The sequence below is a fragment of the Eriocheir sinensis genome, chromosome 4, assembly GCF_024679095.1.
Source record: "Eriocheir sinensis breed Jianghai 21 chromosome 4, ASM2467909v1, whole genome shotgun sequence".
Lineage (NCBI taxonomy): Eukaryota > Metazoa > Arthropoda > Malacostraca > Decapoda > Varunidae > Eriocheir > Eriocheir sinensis.
The window spans coordinates 19,670,870-19,686,975 of NC_066512.1; the positions used below are offsets into that span (position 1 = coordinate 19,670,870).

Consider the following 16,106-nt stretch of genomic DNA (forward strand, 5'->3'; position numbering starts at 1 on the left):
CGGTGCAGACAAGTCGGCATCGAGTCCGTTTTCTTTAGTTTTGTTTTCCTGGCGGCGAGGACGCAAGCAAAGCAGCGGGGAGCGTCCACGCCCTGCTCGCCCGCCCTGCAGGAGAGGCAGCCCGCCACTATGCCGCCCCCCGCAGGAGGGGACGCGTCCCACCGCGCCTCGGGCACCGTCGCCGCCCGGGGCCTCAACCTGCTGACGGGCGGGGCGGCGGCGGCGACCGTCACGGCGGCGGCGGTCGGCATGCTGCTGGGTGAGTATCGAGCCGGGTGTGTGGCCGGCTGACTTGTTGCTCCCATTACGCTGCCCTGACGTGCCATGCTGCCATTATGACCCGCCCAGCCTTTGATCCGCGGCAAGTATAAAGCAAAGGGCCTCGCCCCGCCCCGCCCCGCCCCGCGTGAGCCGCCACTTTTACAGTCACTCGGCGTGGGGAAATTTGTCTACGCCCATGAAAGACACATTATCGGCTGACGGCTGCACCGCAGACATTACGAGAGTGTGATGGCGTGTGTCAGCCGAGGGGAGGTGTGGCGACCCTCCTTGCATTAAAATGTTTTATTAGATCCAAGGGGATGTTGAAAACCAGTTAAGATTTATGTTTTTTTTTGTGTATGGATAAGTTGACTGTACTGATGTGTGGGTATTCCAAGTTCCAACAACCATCAGCTTTTACTTGTCATTGCCTGACAATTTCGCTAGTTCTTCCGGACTAACTTCTGATCCCCAGCAGAAAATTACTACAACTTCAGTTTTCAATAGAATTGGAACAAGATGCTGTAAAAGCTTCTTAATGGTGTTGTGGAGATATATTGCCTCAAAATTTTCTGTGGAAAACTGGTTCTCTACTCATCTTCTCATGAGGGGAACTTCTAACAGCACATGATAAACAAAAACAAAAAACAAAAAAAAAGTCAAAAAGATGATGGTTGCCGAGGGTCCAAACTTGGGAATACATCATGATCATTTGGAAGGGGTGCCCAACAGACTGCATAGGTGCAAATATGGTCCGTTTGCTGTGTTCTTTTCAAGAGAGCAACATCAAAGACTTTAATGGAAAAAACTGAAGGACCTACAGTCCTATGTTAAGGCTAATCACACCACCCAAGCAGATTGAAGTTTCCTATTATGTAAGACATTACGCTAAGGTGATCATGGCTTTGAGATTCAACTCTGTCTCACTGACTCTGGAGCCTGTGGTGGATAAGAACCCACAACTTTGAAACACAGGGCAAGTGCGATATCAGGGTCACCCATTTCCCTTCCCAACGTTTCCCAAAATAGTCATTTATCAACCAACCCGAAACTGAGCAAGTCATATAATGAAAAGTAGAATGGCATTTCAAGCCGTGGTGTCAGGTGGCAGTTCATGTGAAGGCAGACAACAGACAGACTTTTCATATGTAGTGTAATGTGTAAATGTTTATGTATTTTTACAGTTGTGTAATGCTATTACAGCCTAACCTGCAGTTAAACAGAAGCTTTGTAATAAGCATTGTAATAATTCCCTATTAAACTTGACTTGCTAAGGATGTTACCCCTTTCATTTTGTTGTTTATTACTGCTTTTTCTGCATAGGTTTTTATGGAGAAGGGTGTAGAAGCATGTAATATTTGACTATATAGAAGTAATTTTCTATTGAGCATTTTAGCCTTTGAATAATTGTATATTTCCATGAGGAGATTAAAGCTGAAATGTTTTTTTTTTGATGTTGATGAAAATATTGGGTACCTATATAATTTGATTATTATTTGAAAGACAATGTATTGCATCTAACAAATCAGTGACTGCGGCTGTGGAACCACATTTGCCTCACAACACATTAATTACATAACCATAGACTGAGGGTGGTGGGCTTGATAAAGTTTTGCTCTGTAGTGCAATAGTCATGATTTGAGTTTTTCAGATCATCTGAGTTAAGTAACATTGGTGTTTTGCATTAAAGATGCATGTTGTAATCACTGCTAGATGAAGCCTTACGGTGCATATTTTCTTTTCTGTCAAATATTCAGAACTTACAGAGGGCAACATGACTTGTCTCTCTTTACAAAGCTTACTTCCCTTTGACCTTTTTTGTTTATCAGCTATGTGTAGATTGTAATTTAAGCAGATTTCTACAAATGATAGCCTTTATGTGCTTGACTTTAAGGTTTTCAGCTATAATTTAAAGATTGTTGAGGTACACCCATGTAATATTGTTGGATACATTTTTATTTTATTCTGATGAAAATATTATACACATTATAAATACAAAAACTTAAAACCACATTTCAAACTCTATGCCATGATTTTCCTTGCTTCTTAAGTTAGAAGAGCTTTTGTTAATGGTACAAATTAGCCTAGAATTATTCTATTCTACTGTGGCTCATGCACCTCCAGCACCCTCACCCTGGACACATACCACTGTAAAGGGGACCAAGTGTGTGGCACAGCAGGACTTAGAACAGGATTGGTTTTGGCCCTCTGGCACCAACAAGTGTCACAGCCTTCCTGCCAATGACTCCCTCACTCCTCTGCAGCACAATGTTTCTCTCAAGAACATTGTCTTCGCTTTCCAGGTACCTTTATTGTACTGAAACTCACATGTCATAAAGCTTTTTCTTAGCAATATGGCTTCATCTATTACCTAGTCTGTGTAGTACTGCAGATTGGCCATACTTTAGGCCACCCTACGCAAGACAGTGGTTTGCCTGGCACCTTGCTCATTAACAATCTAAAAATATTAATGATTTGTTTAAAGTACTTGGAGAGAAGTAAGGTTCAGTTGTCTATTGGATTTTTTAGTGCATGTGATATGACTAGTGGGAGTGTGGTTACATGATTCATGTTTTTGAGTCATTTTCATGTTTTATTTAAACATGTCACCATGAGAATGTGACATCTTGGGAAGTTATTAAAGAAATGTAGAGAGCTTAAGTTATATATTGTTTTGATAAATTATATACTTGTTGGGAACTTTAGCAGCCACTCCATGAATATCACATAGGAAAGATAAAAGTATTGCTGAATATTAGTGTATTATTTTTTCTGCTATTTCTTATTTAAGAAATTAAATTCAGGAGGAGGCATTAGTGAGCAAGGTTTGTAAGCTAAGAAACCCCAAGCATATAAATGACTGTGCCAATGCATGTGCATATACATACCTTTTTAGCAACACAGTGATAGTACAGAACATGAATGCTGAGAATTTTCTTACAGTTTCCACCAACAACGATGGGAGCATCACGGTGGCAGCAGCGTCTTGCAGGGCTGCTGCGACTACGACTGTTGCGAGAAAATGGTAATTATAAGAGTCAAAAATATTCTGAGCAATGATTTTTAAAAACTTGATTGTATGTAAAAGTCATTTGATTTTGTAATGATTTTACACCCCAGAGCCATTGGCAACTGCTGGTTCCAAGCTGACCCTGAGCACCCGCCTCGGCTACACAGATGGCAACACAACTGCGACCACCAAGCCAATCCTCATGGCGGATAAACTACAGACCCGGCAAATATCATGTCACGTGATAAAAGAACATGAATTTGGAGGCTCCACCTTTGACTGTTCTCCAATGCCATTGATTGTATTGTACAGTCTGTATCATGACCACTACATTATCAATATCAGGATAACCAACAGAGAGGGTCTCAGCTCAGATATCTCTGCTCAGGAATTGCCACAGATTCAAGACTTATATGTCTCAGTAAGTTTTGAGGTTGTGCTAGATGTATGCATTTGCTTACTTACATGACCTACTAATTATTTGACTCGTCACTTTGTTGCATGATAATTCCTTTTTTTTTTCCATAAAAAGAGAAAGTTAAGGTTGAAAAGCAATACAGCTTCTGTTTTCTTTTACACATAAAAAGTAATAGAGTCTTGAAATTAGATATTTGTACAATCAGTTTCTGTCATGAAATTTGCTCAAAACCATAGTGACTAGGCTTTTACCAATAAACTGGACTGTTATTTTGCTGCATAAGTAATTTTTCTTTAAAGTTAGCCATGCCTCATTAGTATCTTCTGGTAATTGGATGTTTGTCAATATTTTTAAAATTTTTACAAATATGCTTTTTGGGAAATTTGGCAATACAGGTAACTCGATTTACGCGAGTTTGGTTTACACGTTTTTTGAATAAAGCGGGGTCCAAAATCCAAATAAATGTTTAATTTACACGTTTTTTTCACTTATACGCGATATTTTATGGAGTGGCCACTAGATGTCTCATGTAACTGGACTCACACGGTGCCGCGGCCACACAGCTGAACATTTCTGCATCACCTTTTCTTGATTGCCCCAGAGGCCCATAGGTGGCTGGGTATTGATTTAAAATGCTTTAGTATACTTATATGCACACACTTTAAATGAATAGACAGACTATAAGCTTTTGTGTTGTTACAGTCATGATGAAATTTCAGTTTTCAGTATAATACGTTGTTGATTTAGATTAGTACAGCATAATAGCAGATGAAATTGAATCCTACTAAAGTATTGATACTAACTTGTACTCTGTAATTGCCTTCCTTACAGTTTATCAGTCAGAATGGCCACTATGTGAAGGTTTCGGTTGGGCTACAGACTGTGTTCTTCCCCCTGGTGGCCATCATCCTCACTTGGTACCTACGGATCCTAAAGCAGCTGAGATGGTGCTACACCTACTTCCAGATGATCTTGTTGCTTCTTGCTGTAGCACTACTTTTGATAAACTGTGAGTAGCTCATTGATAATATAATTGTTCTTTAACCATTACTGTTTGCATTGTGAACCACCTATAGTATGCAATGGAGGATGAGGGGAAAGGATGGTTTCAATTATATACATGAGTTTATTTCAGTTTAATAATTTCTGTTACCATAATCTATTAGAAGTCGACAATCCCACATGTGTTACAACCATCCTCATGTGCCACATAAGAAAAGAGAACGTTAAGGATGGAAAGCACTCCAGCTTCTGTTTTCTTTTACTCGAAAATGTCACAGAGTACTTGAATTAGATACATTTGGCTGCCTGGTATTTATATGATAGTCGAATATTCATGGCTGAGTAGACAGTTCCATGGAATGTAAAGCAAGTAAATTAATAGTAAGAGGATAGGAGTGTGATTACTTTGGTGTGTGATGCGAGTGGTATTTCCCTCACTGGGTATCCTTTTTCTCTGTTTTTGAATTGTTGATCCACCTCACACTGTTTTGTGTAGGAAATAAACCTGTGATGATGATGAAAGAGGAGATGGCATGAGGCATAACACTTATGATCATGTGGAATGGGAGTTAACTTTAAAAGAGTATATGGGCTGATGAGACAGGATGGTGAGAGGAACAGAATCATGTGTAAAAGGTGATGTTTGTGAGAGAATCTAAGGTGCTGAGTATAGAGTGGTGTAGTGGGTTAAATGTAATACCAAACAAACAGACAAACAGACAGGCAAAGAAAAATGGTCAACAGAGGAAGGTTTTAGTACATTATTTATGACAAATGTTTGCCTCTGGTGCAGGTCCGTGGACATACCTCACACTGGTTGTTGACTGCCCCTGGCTCGTCATTCTTCAGGAGCTGAGTCTTGGGGTGTTTTATGGCATCCTCATGACATTCCTTCACTTCCTGACACATTTGTATCTTGAGGTAAGTGAGCAGAGGGTTGAAGTTGATTCTTGGTCATTAGGTAAGGGAAAAACTAGCCAAAACAATAAAATTAACAGTATCAATAATAGAATGATGCACATAATATAGTAAAAAGGAACATTCAGTAACTAATTGTAAAGTAAGGTGATAAATAGTAGTGCAGATTAGTGATAAATTGCACTCTGATTACCATGAATTTCAGAGATTACCACCTATCTATCTGTCAGTGTCTCATGTGCTCTGCCTCCTCACAGGATGTTTTGAGGAGGTGGTCATGTCATAAATATTTTAATTTTCCCTGTTCTAGCACTCCTTCTCAGTCTGTCAACTTTGTCAACAATACTCATCCACTCTATTGATTCTTTTCACTGATGGTCTCCCCCTGATATCTTTTCCTTCAATCTTGTCCTCATACACTCCTCTATAGATTTAAATGTCAGCATGATTTTTAAGAGTATCTCATTACTGAAGACATAAGAAATCAATGCCTTGATGTATCAGCAAACATTAGATGTTGCCTATGTACTCAAGTTGAAGTAAATCTTTTCCCTTTTTCCCTGCAGCCTGTAAGCCACTGTCCTAAGGTACGGACAGCAATGATGCAGGTCATTGGGGCCTACACCTCGACCATCTTCCTCTTAGATTTCATGGAAAATGTCATCCTGCTCCACAACCCGCTGCCCTACGTGTGGGAGTCCCTGCACCTGGGCCTGGCCACCATCACTGTGCTCCTGGTGGTGGCCTACCTCACTTACATCACCATCAAAGTTTACTCAGTCAGTGGACGGCTTTCAGATCAGTTGACAATTATTTTTTTATTAACTTTATTTCATGCCGTATTATGTATCATAGCATTCTATGATAGTAAATTAGTATTTCAGCCATTATTCCATTTTGAAAATTTGAGAGGTTTTAAATATAGTAGTTGCTTCATTTTTGTATTAACAACATTTATTTATTACAGGCTGTTTTGGTTCTACAAAAAAGTGCATCTAAGGAGAATAATGAGGTCAGCGCAATGGGACTGGGCAGGGAGTGCAAGCTTCACGAGGTGTCACCAGGATCAAGGTGGAGGGAGATGGTCCTGCTGGTGGTGTCGTGGATCTGTGTTGTCCTCACTGCAGCAGAATTCATTATCAAAAGAGTGAGTAAGGATACACGGCTTATCTTTCCTCACCATTCAAGTCTCACATTGATATAATGAAAGTATTTTTCCTGCCACGGCATTTTTTCAGCAGTCATTCTCTAGCAATATCAGCGTGCTGAATGCCAACCAGGTCCTTGGACCTGCTGCTCCATGGAAACTGTAGGACTTTATTTTTTGTTAATAAAGATTTCCTGTCATAAAAGTAAGACAGTATTTGTACTTTCAGTTACATGATGGAATGTGGATATGGGAGGATATTTTGGGCAACTTGGAAATAGAGAATACAAGTGGATTCCTCCTTGGTGTTTATAGCCTGTGGAATGTGTTCACCTGCATGGTACTCATCATGTACCCACCTGTGTCCCCTCCCAGCACCTCACGAGGTAAACTTTATTTTCCTGGTTTTGTACTTCATGGTCAAAATATCAGCATCTACCCATTCACATTACAGATTTTGATCATAATTTATATTTAAAAATATTGCTTCATCATACAGATATGTTTTTCATAATAATTGCAAAGTTACTTTAGGTAGAGCTAAGCAGTCTTTAGTAAAAGTCTATTTATCCAATCACCGATAGTTCAGCATACCATTTGTACAGTTTTATGTCAATGACAATACGTGAGAATTGTTTTTTTGTCTTCTTATTGACCTAGATAAGAGCGGAGTGTGACACGAGGATGATGTCAGATGACGAGTGTGAGGTGATACTGGAGGTTTGCCATCTAGAGGAATATATAAATTCCATTTGTTCATTTATCATTATACCATAGCAAAGAGCAACTTGTAAGCTTTCAAATGATATATAATTGTCCCAGTGTTTGTTACAATAATTTGACTGAACACTAAGGTAAGCAAGGGAACACCAATTTTTTTACAACATTAGTTACCCGTTTATTATGTACGTAACTTAAAACCGCCCACTCATTTTATCACAGGGTATAAGGGTTAAAGTCACCTGTGCTCCCTGTCCTACTGTTTGGCTATGCGACATGGACACTAAATATTGAGTTGAAGAGGCGAATTGATGCCTTTTGGTATTAAGTGACTTTGCAGAATCATAGGATATTGCTGGAATGACTACTCTGTAAGCCTGAATCAAGGTCTATTACCTTCATAGTCCATGAATGCATCTCCGGCTATATGGGCATGTTGCAAGCTTCCCAGAATTTGACCCTGCTCACTGGTTGTTTCTTTAAAAGACAAGTGTGAGTGGAGGGGGCCAAGGGCACCCTAACAAAGCTTATGGCTAGAGCAAGTCGATGGATCGTGCTTGGAGGTACTCAGTATAGGAAAGGTTCGTGCATAGCAACTTGCCCAGAGGAACCCCTGGGGATGGCATTGTATGGAGGCCAAGGCAATGCGCCCCCTTGCAAATGCCTCCATGACTGATTGATCAAAAATCATATCTGCATATTTCATTCACATGTTAAATTTTCAAGAGGGGTGGAGGTTCTTTTTAACCATGCCTTTTGATATTAAGTTCCTTTCTCACTAAGTCAAGGTAAGAAAGTTAAGTAAGTACTCTACAAGTCTGTTAATTCAATTTGTAGTGGACCAGCCTCGTGCCGGATTATCAGATATGCAGGACACTTGAGTGGTAGTACATGTATGGACAATTAGATAGCATAATTTGATTTTTTTGGTCCCCCTCTGCCATTGTAACTCATGAGCTGGATGGGTCCCTGTCGCTGCCGCCCCCTCATGTTAGTGAATCTATGTAATAAAAAAGTGTAGGGAGGAGATACGTTATGTTCCTCCACTGGCTGAAGAGCAGATGTCAGCTGAGTCCATTCCCAAGCCTTGTGTGAAAGGATCTTAGTGATAAACAAGGCAAGAGAGAAGGAAGAAAGGAAGGAAATTGGAATGAAATGGAGCACATAAAGGTGGACAAACCACAGCTGACAAGTGGAAAACACATCTGCATGTGTTCAGGCCAACCAAATCAGCCCATGATAAGCATTCATTCCATAATACTGTACTGTGTAATGAAAATATATTTGAACAATAAGCTGGAAAATGCAGCCTGCTGTGAAAATGTTCCAGTAGATTGTCTTTCTGTCTCAGTAAACTGCATTGTATAGTAGTGCCAAGATGTTTTCAGAATGTGATTGTTTCTTTTCAATCTATTTTTCAATTTCTTTCCTTCTGAGAATGTCAGAGTTAATGTAATAAGTATTTTAATGTGCTCATTTGAAAACACAAACAGTGGCATGTCTTGCATACCACATGTAGTTAAAATGCATTACCTATAAACAATTTGTTTAAGACTAATGGATGATCCTTTTATTCTGAAGGTGAATCTGAGATGACGTTGGAGATGCCCTCCCAGCAGCAGCCTCGCCTACGCCCCAAACCACCTTTTCTTCGCCAGAATGCTATTGATATTGTGAGCGAGGACTCACTTGATGGTGTCATTATGAATAATCCTGCCATCAGCATTGACTCAGCGAATGGAGATCCTGTCAAGAAGCTAAGTGTTGTGCATGCTGATGGTCTCATTAGTAGCGATGATGCTGTCAGTGTTTATTTGATAAGTGGTGACAGTATTGTCAGTGCTGATGCTGCTAAAAATGATGCTGTTGCCGCTGTTGAAGATGATGAGGATAATAACCCTCGAAGCAATGCTGTGAGTGACCTTTCTGTTCCAAATGGTGCTGTGACAGTGAGTAATACTGTTTCCACCAATGCTGGCACAGTGAGTAATACTGTTTCCACCAATGCTGGCACAAGTATGGATGGTGTCGGTTTTCATGTCAGCACAACACCACTAAGTGGTGGTCGCTCTCTGTATGGCACTCCTGCATTAAGCTGTGATTCTGCCCCTGGCAACGATGCTACTGTGAGCTTGAACTCTTTGAGTAGTGTTTCCACTAATAATATGGATACAGCAAAGCTAATTCTCCTTAAATTAAATGAGTGTAAGAAGGCCTCTTTGGTTCTTGTGAATGGTGTCACTATACCAAGTATTGATGAAGACAGCAGTGATATTGACATGATTGATGACTTGCAAAGTCGTACTGATTTGGAGATTTCTGAAGCAGAAGAGAAACCATAATTGGCTACATAGTCACAGGCAACCACTGTGCATCCAGTTAGGTTAAGAGCACAAATTGAATTAGTGTTAAAGATAATTCTTGAAGAAGAACTAAAATAGTTACAATACACTGTGTAAGGAAGAATGGACAAAATTTGTGGAAAGGAATAAATACTAAGTACAGTAAGTGCATGTATGTATTTTAACTAGAAAAAAGGCTTGCTTAAAGTTACAACTATGACATGCTGTTTGACAGCAGACAAGTAACAAAGACCCTTATGGTTGATCTAGAGGTTCTGTTACCAGACAAAAGTTGAAAAGCATATTATTATTATCATTATTTTTCCATGCTGTTTGGTTCAGTTTTTGAAATGCATGACAATCTGCAAGACAGCAGACTGTAATAGATGCAGCCAGCTGCCTGCTGCAGTCTTTCAAATGTTACTGTGCATATCGAATGACTTATTGTGAATCTATTCATGAAATCTGCATGAATGTTAACAAAAATATTTTACATATATGTAACAGCTCCAAGGGTCTTTTTCTAGCTGGATACTTGTTTTATATGTTTGTTTAATTGTCCAAGCACTGTTGATCTGATGATCGAAAAAGAAAACGGTATATCACGTGCTGGACATGTGATATATTATTAACTGAATGTGATAAGCTATTCTAGCCATATTGTCTGTTGTGTAATACATAGCAGGCAAAGTATTTTTATTAAAGAGTGTTAGTGTCCTCCCGGCTTTACCTTTATCATACTGTTGTGCAGCTAATGACTTGTGTTCCTCAGGATAAACTTCCCTGAAAATATCCTTGACTTCCTGGTGAAACATTGTAGCGATAAACAATTACAAGATTGTGTGTTAGACTTTGCTTCTAACAGAACTAACCTTTTGCATATGGACTCTGTAGAACCATCACTATGGTAGGAAAATAACCTTTTTTGACTCTTATACGTCACTGAAATGATTGTAACCTGGTTTTGGGTATGTGTTCACTGCTTGTGGAGACCTAGATTTTCAGGCCACTGTGAAGTGTGCCACAGTTGTGATGAATATATAGCACTCATTTTGTTACAAATTTATATAAGTAGTTCCCAAATTATTAAATATGAAATGACTTAATGCTTATTGTGAAGTCTGCACTTCTAACTTGTTTACTAGGTGATTTACCATTAAAAGGGTACACTGTGAACTAAAATTAACATTTTTATATCATTTATAGGAAATTTGTGCAAATACATTATTAAACTGCAAATGTCTCACCTGAGAAATTTACTTCTAATATCAATGTAGTAGTTCCATTTTTCAGGTAAATGAGTGAATAAATGCTTTATATATATATATATATATATATATATATATATATATATATATATATATATATATATATATATATATATATATATATATAGATATATATATATATATATATATATATATATATATATATATATATATATATATATATATATATATATATAAAAGGCTAGGCAACATGCCTGTGAATGTTGCTTTGCTAATAGTTTTACTCAAGGGATAGGAATACTCAAGTTTGAATACAATACAATATATTAGTGAGTGTTGGGTGAGTAAAACTTGTAGTAACATCTGGTAAGAACTTTTGAATGTTATTTTTTATTTAATGGAACCTGAGTAGTGTGCCCTTTTTATAAAATTTTAGAAGTCTCTCCAGTCTACACTGTATATAATTTGTTAGTATCATGCAGTTGTGTCATGGTAATACCATTAATTGGATGTCTAATGTTATTATGCAAATGTGATGATTCTAGCAGTGTTGATGCACTGTAGTGCTTAGCTTGTGTTGTGTGTTGTCCAGTTTGTACAAGGACCCGCAGGCGAGCCTGGGGCCTTCAGGCAGTGGACTGCCTCTTCCTACCCTCCATGTGTCATAGGAACATTTTTATGGAACTTTATCCTGTTATTTAAGATATAAGGATATGAATAGATACTCAGATGTTTTATACTTGTTACCATAGATAAGTGAGGGATGCGAGTCCAAAATGTTTTGTAGCTTTATAGTTTTTCACTTTTTTTAGTTGTGCTATTTTAAGATACAAAATACATGAAATAAAAATTTGGTGCTAGGTATTACTTGGTTGCCAGAAATAATTACTAAACATCATATAATGCAGTAAAAAGCAAATTTCACATGAAATATATACATAAAAGAGGACATTAATATAACACCAAGATACTTCTAAAGTCATTGTTCATGAACAAACCAAAATGCAGTAGGAGGTTGAGTGCATATAATATGTACACCAAGATGATAGTATGAATGTCTGACTACTTAACTACATACTCATTTTCTCTACAACTTCATACACTATGGCAATCATCTCTCATTTCTGTGGCAACATTCATTGGGTCATTTAACTTATCCTAGGGTACTGTAAAAGCTTGCTAGCTCCACCACCATCAATGCACCATGGTCATCATCATCATTGAAATCTCATCATCACCATTACCACCATCACCATGACAGTTCATATCATATCACTTAAGACATGAAGTGACGAGTTGCTGAGCTCAGAAGGGAAGGCAGCAGAGAAAGGCTGTGATACATTGCCCGAGAAAACTCATTCTCCCATCGTGTAAGCCTTACAATTTAGCAACCTCAGATCTGTGTCTTTCTCTAATGATGTGTCTCTCTTGGCTATAGTAATTTCATGATCTTGGATCTATATATTATAGTGTATCAAATTGAAAATAGAATAACATTATCATATGCTCCAAGCAATTAGATCTTTATTCTGGCCTATCATTCATGAAAGCTTTGTCATCATTGCATTGCAGCTTGTTTACGTTTTATTTATACCTTAGCTCTTAATTCTTAAAGTTATTCATATCATGTGCAGCTGGGCACTTTGGATGGATTAGGAATCTTTTAACTTCAGCTAATTTCCATTTTACCTGAGCTGCAACAATGCATAGTTTGCATTTTGAAATCACCAAAAAAGTAACATTGAAACTGGGGTGAATTGTAACTTGTCATTTATATGGATATAATGTTTGGCTACGTATATACTACTGAAAGTGATAATTGTAAATAAAATGGGTTCTGTTACAAATGCATAAATAAAAAAATTACCTCCCTGTGCTTGTTATATGAAGGAAATAGGAAAAAACATAACATAGTAATAAGCTCAGCTCAGCTGAATAAGGATTCACGCCATGGTCTTACAACTAATAACAATTTAAGAAACAGTAACTTAGTCTTACCTGTGCTTAAAGACTATCCCAAATCAAACATTTTATCATGTCATCCACCCAGACTAGGATAGTAGGTGGATTACTTTCATGTTACTCATTAGATGTTCCAGAGGTGTCAGTCTGATCATTCAGTCAAAGGGAAAACATAATGGTAATATGATTTTGTTTATTCTCTTTGCTTATCATAAAAAGACTGCCTGATTACTATAAACTTTTCAGTAACCACCTTTTGGTCTTCCCATAATTATTTGACATTCTGCTGTGTTTTTCAACCATCTACTGAACAGTCAACAGGCTCAGAAAATTTAAAATAATTCACCCATGCTGCTTCCCTCTTTAGTGGAATGAGAAAAGGCATTGAAGGAGAGTAAGTCAAATGATATTTTGAAATGCTTATTGAGATCAGAAGACCAATACCTTTCCCATAGAACAGCCCATTTTTAGTACAGCATTCACATACTTATGATGAATCACTAGCAGTATTTTTTTCTAAAGCAATCATAGCCATTTACAAATTTATTTTCCACATCAGTAAGTGGGTTTGGTATTTGATTCATGATGAAGAGGTTGCAGGATCAATCCCAGCTCCTGACAGCTTCTCAGTGACATTTGTGATACTCTTGCAACTAGCAGAGCTGTATGGTTTCAGCTGTCTAGCTTGGGGGGTATTCCTTAATCACTTTTGATCATTTTTGGTAAGCCAGCATAGTAACAATAATCAACCTATGACATAAAGCTCCATCTTTTATTTTATCATGTAACTGTATACCTGTATATTCAATATTTTTCAAACATATATTAAACTATCAAGATGCTGCAAAGTTTAATGAAATCTCATACAGAGGGCTTTTATCTACTCCAATGAATAGTGCCATCATTTTTTTTTTTAATCATTTAAAACATTAGATACATTTGATTTGCAGTCTAGGCCACTGCTAAAAAGAGCAGAGTACTTTAGCTCTGCAGCCATTGTTTATAAAGAATGTGCCTGTTGTCTCACCTGAGCTAGTCACTGAATGGAGATTGCACAAGTACTGTATGTCTGCCTTACCCTGTTTTTGTTTATTTGGACAATATTGTGCAATTTTTGAAGAAATAATAGTATTTGAAATTTCAGAATAATTATGACAATAGTGTGCAGTCAACATTAGCATATGTTGTACAAGATTTTGCCGTGGTGAGCCTACTGAAGCACTGAGGTGATGACAGGCACAGGTTAGGTGAGAAAAACACCTTAACTTACGTGCATGGAGGTGTATATTTTGCTCTGGTATTATTATGTAAGCACATTATACAAAGGCTAGATGAGAAATGAATATCATGATAGATTTGCCTTGTACAGGCCTACCGGCCTCTTGCAGACTCCTTACAATCTTATGTTCTTATGTGATATAGAGTACAATTTACCTGGTTAAGTTTTCCAAGTAAATTATCATATCATCAATCAAAGGCCTGTTTTGTCACTTAAGCAGACAAGAGAAATGTTAACAATTTATTATTATTATTATTTTTTTAAATGTATGTGTTTAGTTCCGCTTTTAATTTTGAGTTATAAGTGCCATCGCTCCTTCTGTGATGTCTCTTGTTTATGTTGTTTTCTGTTATTGTTGGGTGTGATGATTGTTGATGTGGTCACTGGATCTTGACTATGCAAAAAAAGAATTAACTGGAAGTTGCCAAAAAGCTTGCTTATAAATGTAGCACCATTGTTTCAGTACTTTGCTTGCTATGACCTGGATTTTTTGCTGTAGGGATTAATCAGCCATCTCCATATGACTTAATTCTGTTATCAAAATCTTGACCCAATTCTGACACAAAAGCTGGCCAAATAGCATGCATACTGATGTGAGGAAAATGTGTTACTGTACCATCGAATCCAGTATGTTTTACTAAATTAATTTTGTATCCTTTATTCATAAGTATTGTCCTTATCATTGTAGGTTATGGAAATGCATTACATCTATAACACCATTAATATTAGATATAATAATTTTTTATGATAAAGGGTTGCATCTCGTCTTTGTTATTGGGGATGCGAATGATGTGTACTTGTCACTGATAAATTTTGTATTGTAATATACCCTAAATGTGACACAGTCTTTCTTTTTCTTTTCTTTAAAGATATGAAATAACCTTTTCAACATATGCACTGGAAGACAATATTTGGCGAGCAGGTAGGAGAGCACCCTCTCCTGACACGGCATTTGGCAGGAATACAAAACAGGGGAGCCTAGGACACCACCTCAAACTTTACTGGTGGGAATAGCTGACTCTGGAGGGCCATGAGAGTAGGCTACAGTGATATCCTGCATCAACAGTGACCATTTTACTCCAGGGCAAGGCACTGCCAACTGTATGAACATATAGAAAAAAGTGATTCATAGGTACACAACATAACTGATACTGAACATGGCTTTGTTGATTTTTTTTTTCGTATATTAATGGAATTAAAATGTGTTTTACAATGTACCAGTAAGTCATCTATACTCAGAATGAGTTTTAGATTGGCAGCAACAATTTTGACATACAGTGAGGGGAAGGAAAGGAACTCTACTTTAAAATTACCATGTTATTCTTTGTCATCTTTTTCTTGTTTGGATAGTTTGAAGAATTGCAGTACTTTCACTGTCAAATATAGGTCTACTTTTTTTTTTACCATACAAAGAGCACTTGGAAAGATGCTAAAAAGAACAAAAAATGACCTTTTGGCATGTCAACTCTTGCAAGTATATACATTAGTAAAACTATCGAGGGGGTGGCTCCCGTGGTCCCGTGGTAGAGTCTCGGCCTTGCGCTTCGGCGTGGTGCCTGGGGCGTTTGGGTTCGAGACCTATCAGTTACCATGGGGGTGGAAAGGTGGGCTCTTTCCGACACCCTCAGCCCCGTTGTTGGGTCTCCTCCTTGAAAGAATTGGGTATCTCTCTCCCGGTCGTCTGGGGGGTTGCGCGGCATGCTCCGCCTTCCTCCATTGGGGTATATCCCCAACGAAATACACACACACACAAAAAAAAAAAAAACCTAGCGAGGGAACAGACAAATGGTGAGATTGTAAGGATTATTGAACTTCCCA

The 16,106-nt window shown here is 38.1% G+C and overlaps 1 protein-coding gene across 3 annotated transcripts; it reads left to right on the forward strand.

Annotated features, from left to right (window-relative positions):
* On the forward strand, positions 1–11,125 carry LOC127009570 (protein wntless-like). 3 transcript variants are annotated; one of them, XM_050882778.1, is made up of 10 exons: positions 1–259; positions 2,386–2,564; positions 3,205–3,286; positions 3,382–3,692; positions 4,521–4,698; positions 5,485–5,612; positions 6,176–6,388; positions 6,577–6,756; positions 6,986–7,142; positions 9,058–11,125. In XM_050882778.1, exons 1-10 carry the CDS (start codon positions 130–132, stop codon positions 9,816–9,818), a joined length of 2,319 nt encoding a protein of 772 aa, XP_050738735.1. In that variant the 5' UTR covers positions 1–129; the 3' UTR covers positions 9,819–11,125. The 3 variants fall into 3 exon arrangements, with proteins under 3 accessions (XP_050738735.1, XP_050738743.1, XP_050738740.1); XM_050882786.1 differs by lacking the exon at positions 9,058–11,125 and adding an exon at positions 7,417–9,038; XM_050882783.1 differs by lacking the exon at positions 2,386–2,564 and having other exon boundaries at positions 128–259.
* Positions 11,126–16,106: the final 4,981 nt, after the last annotated feature.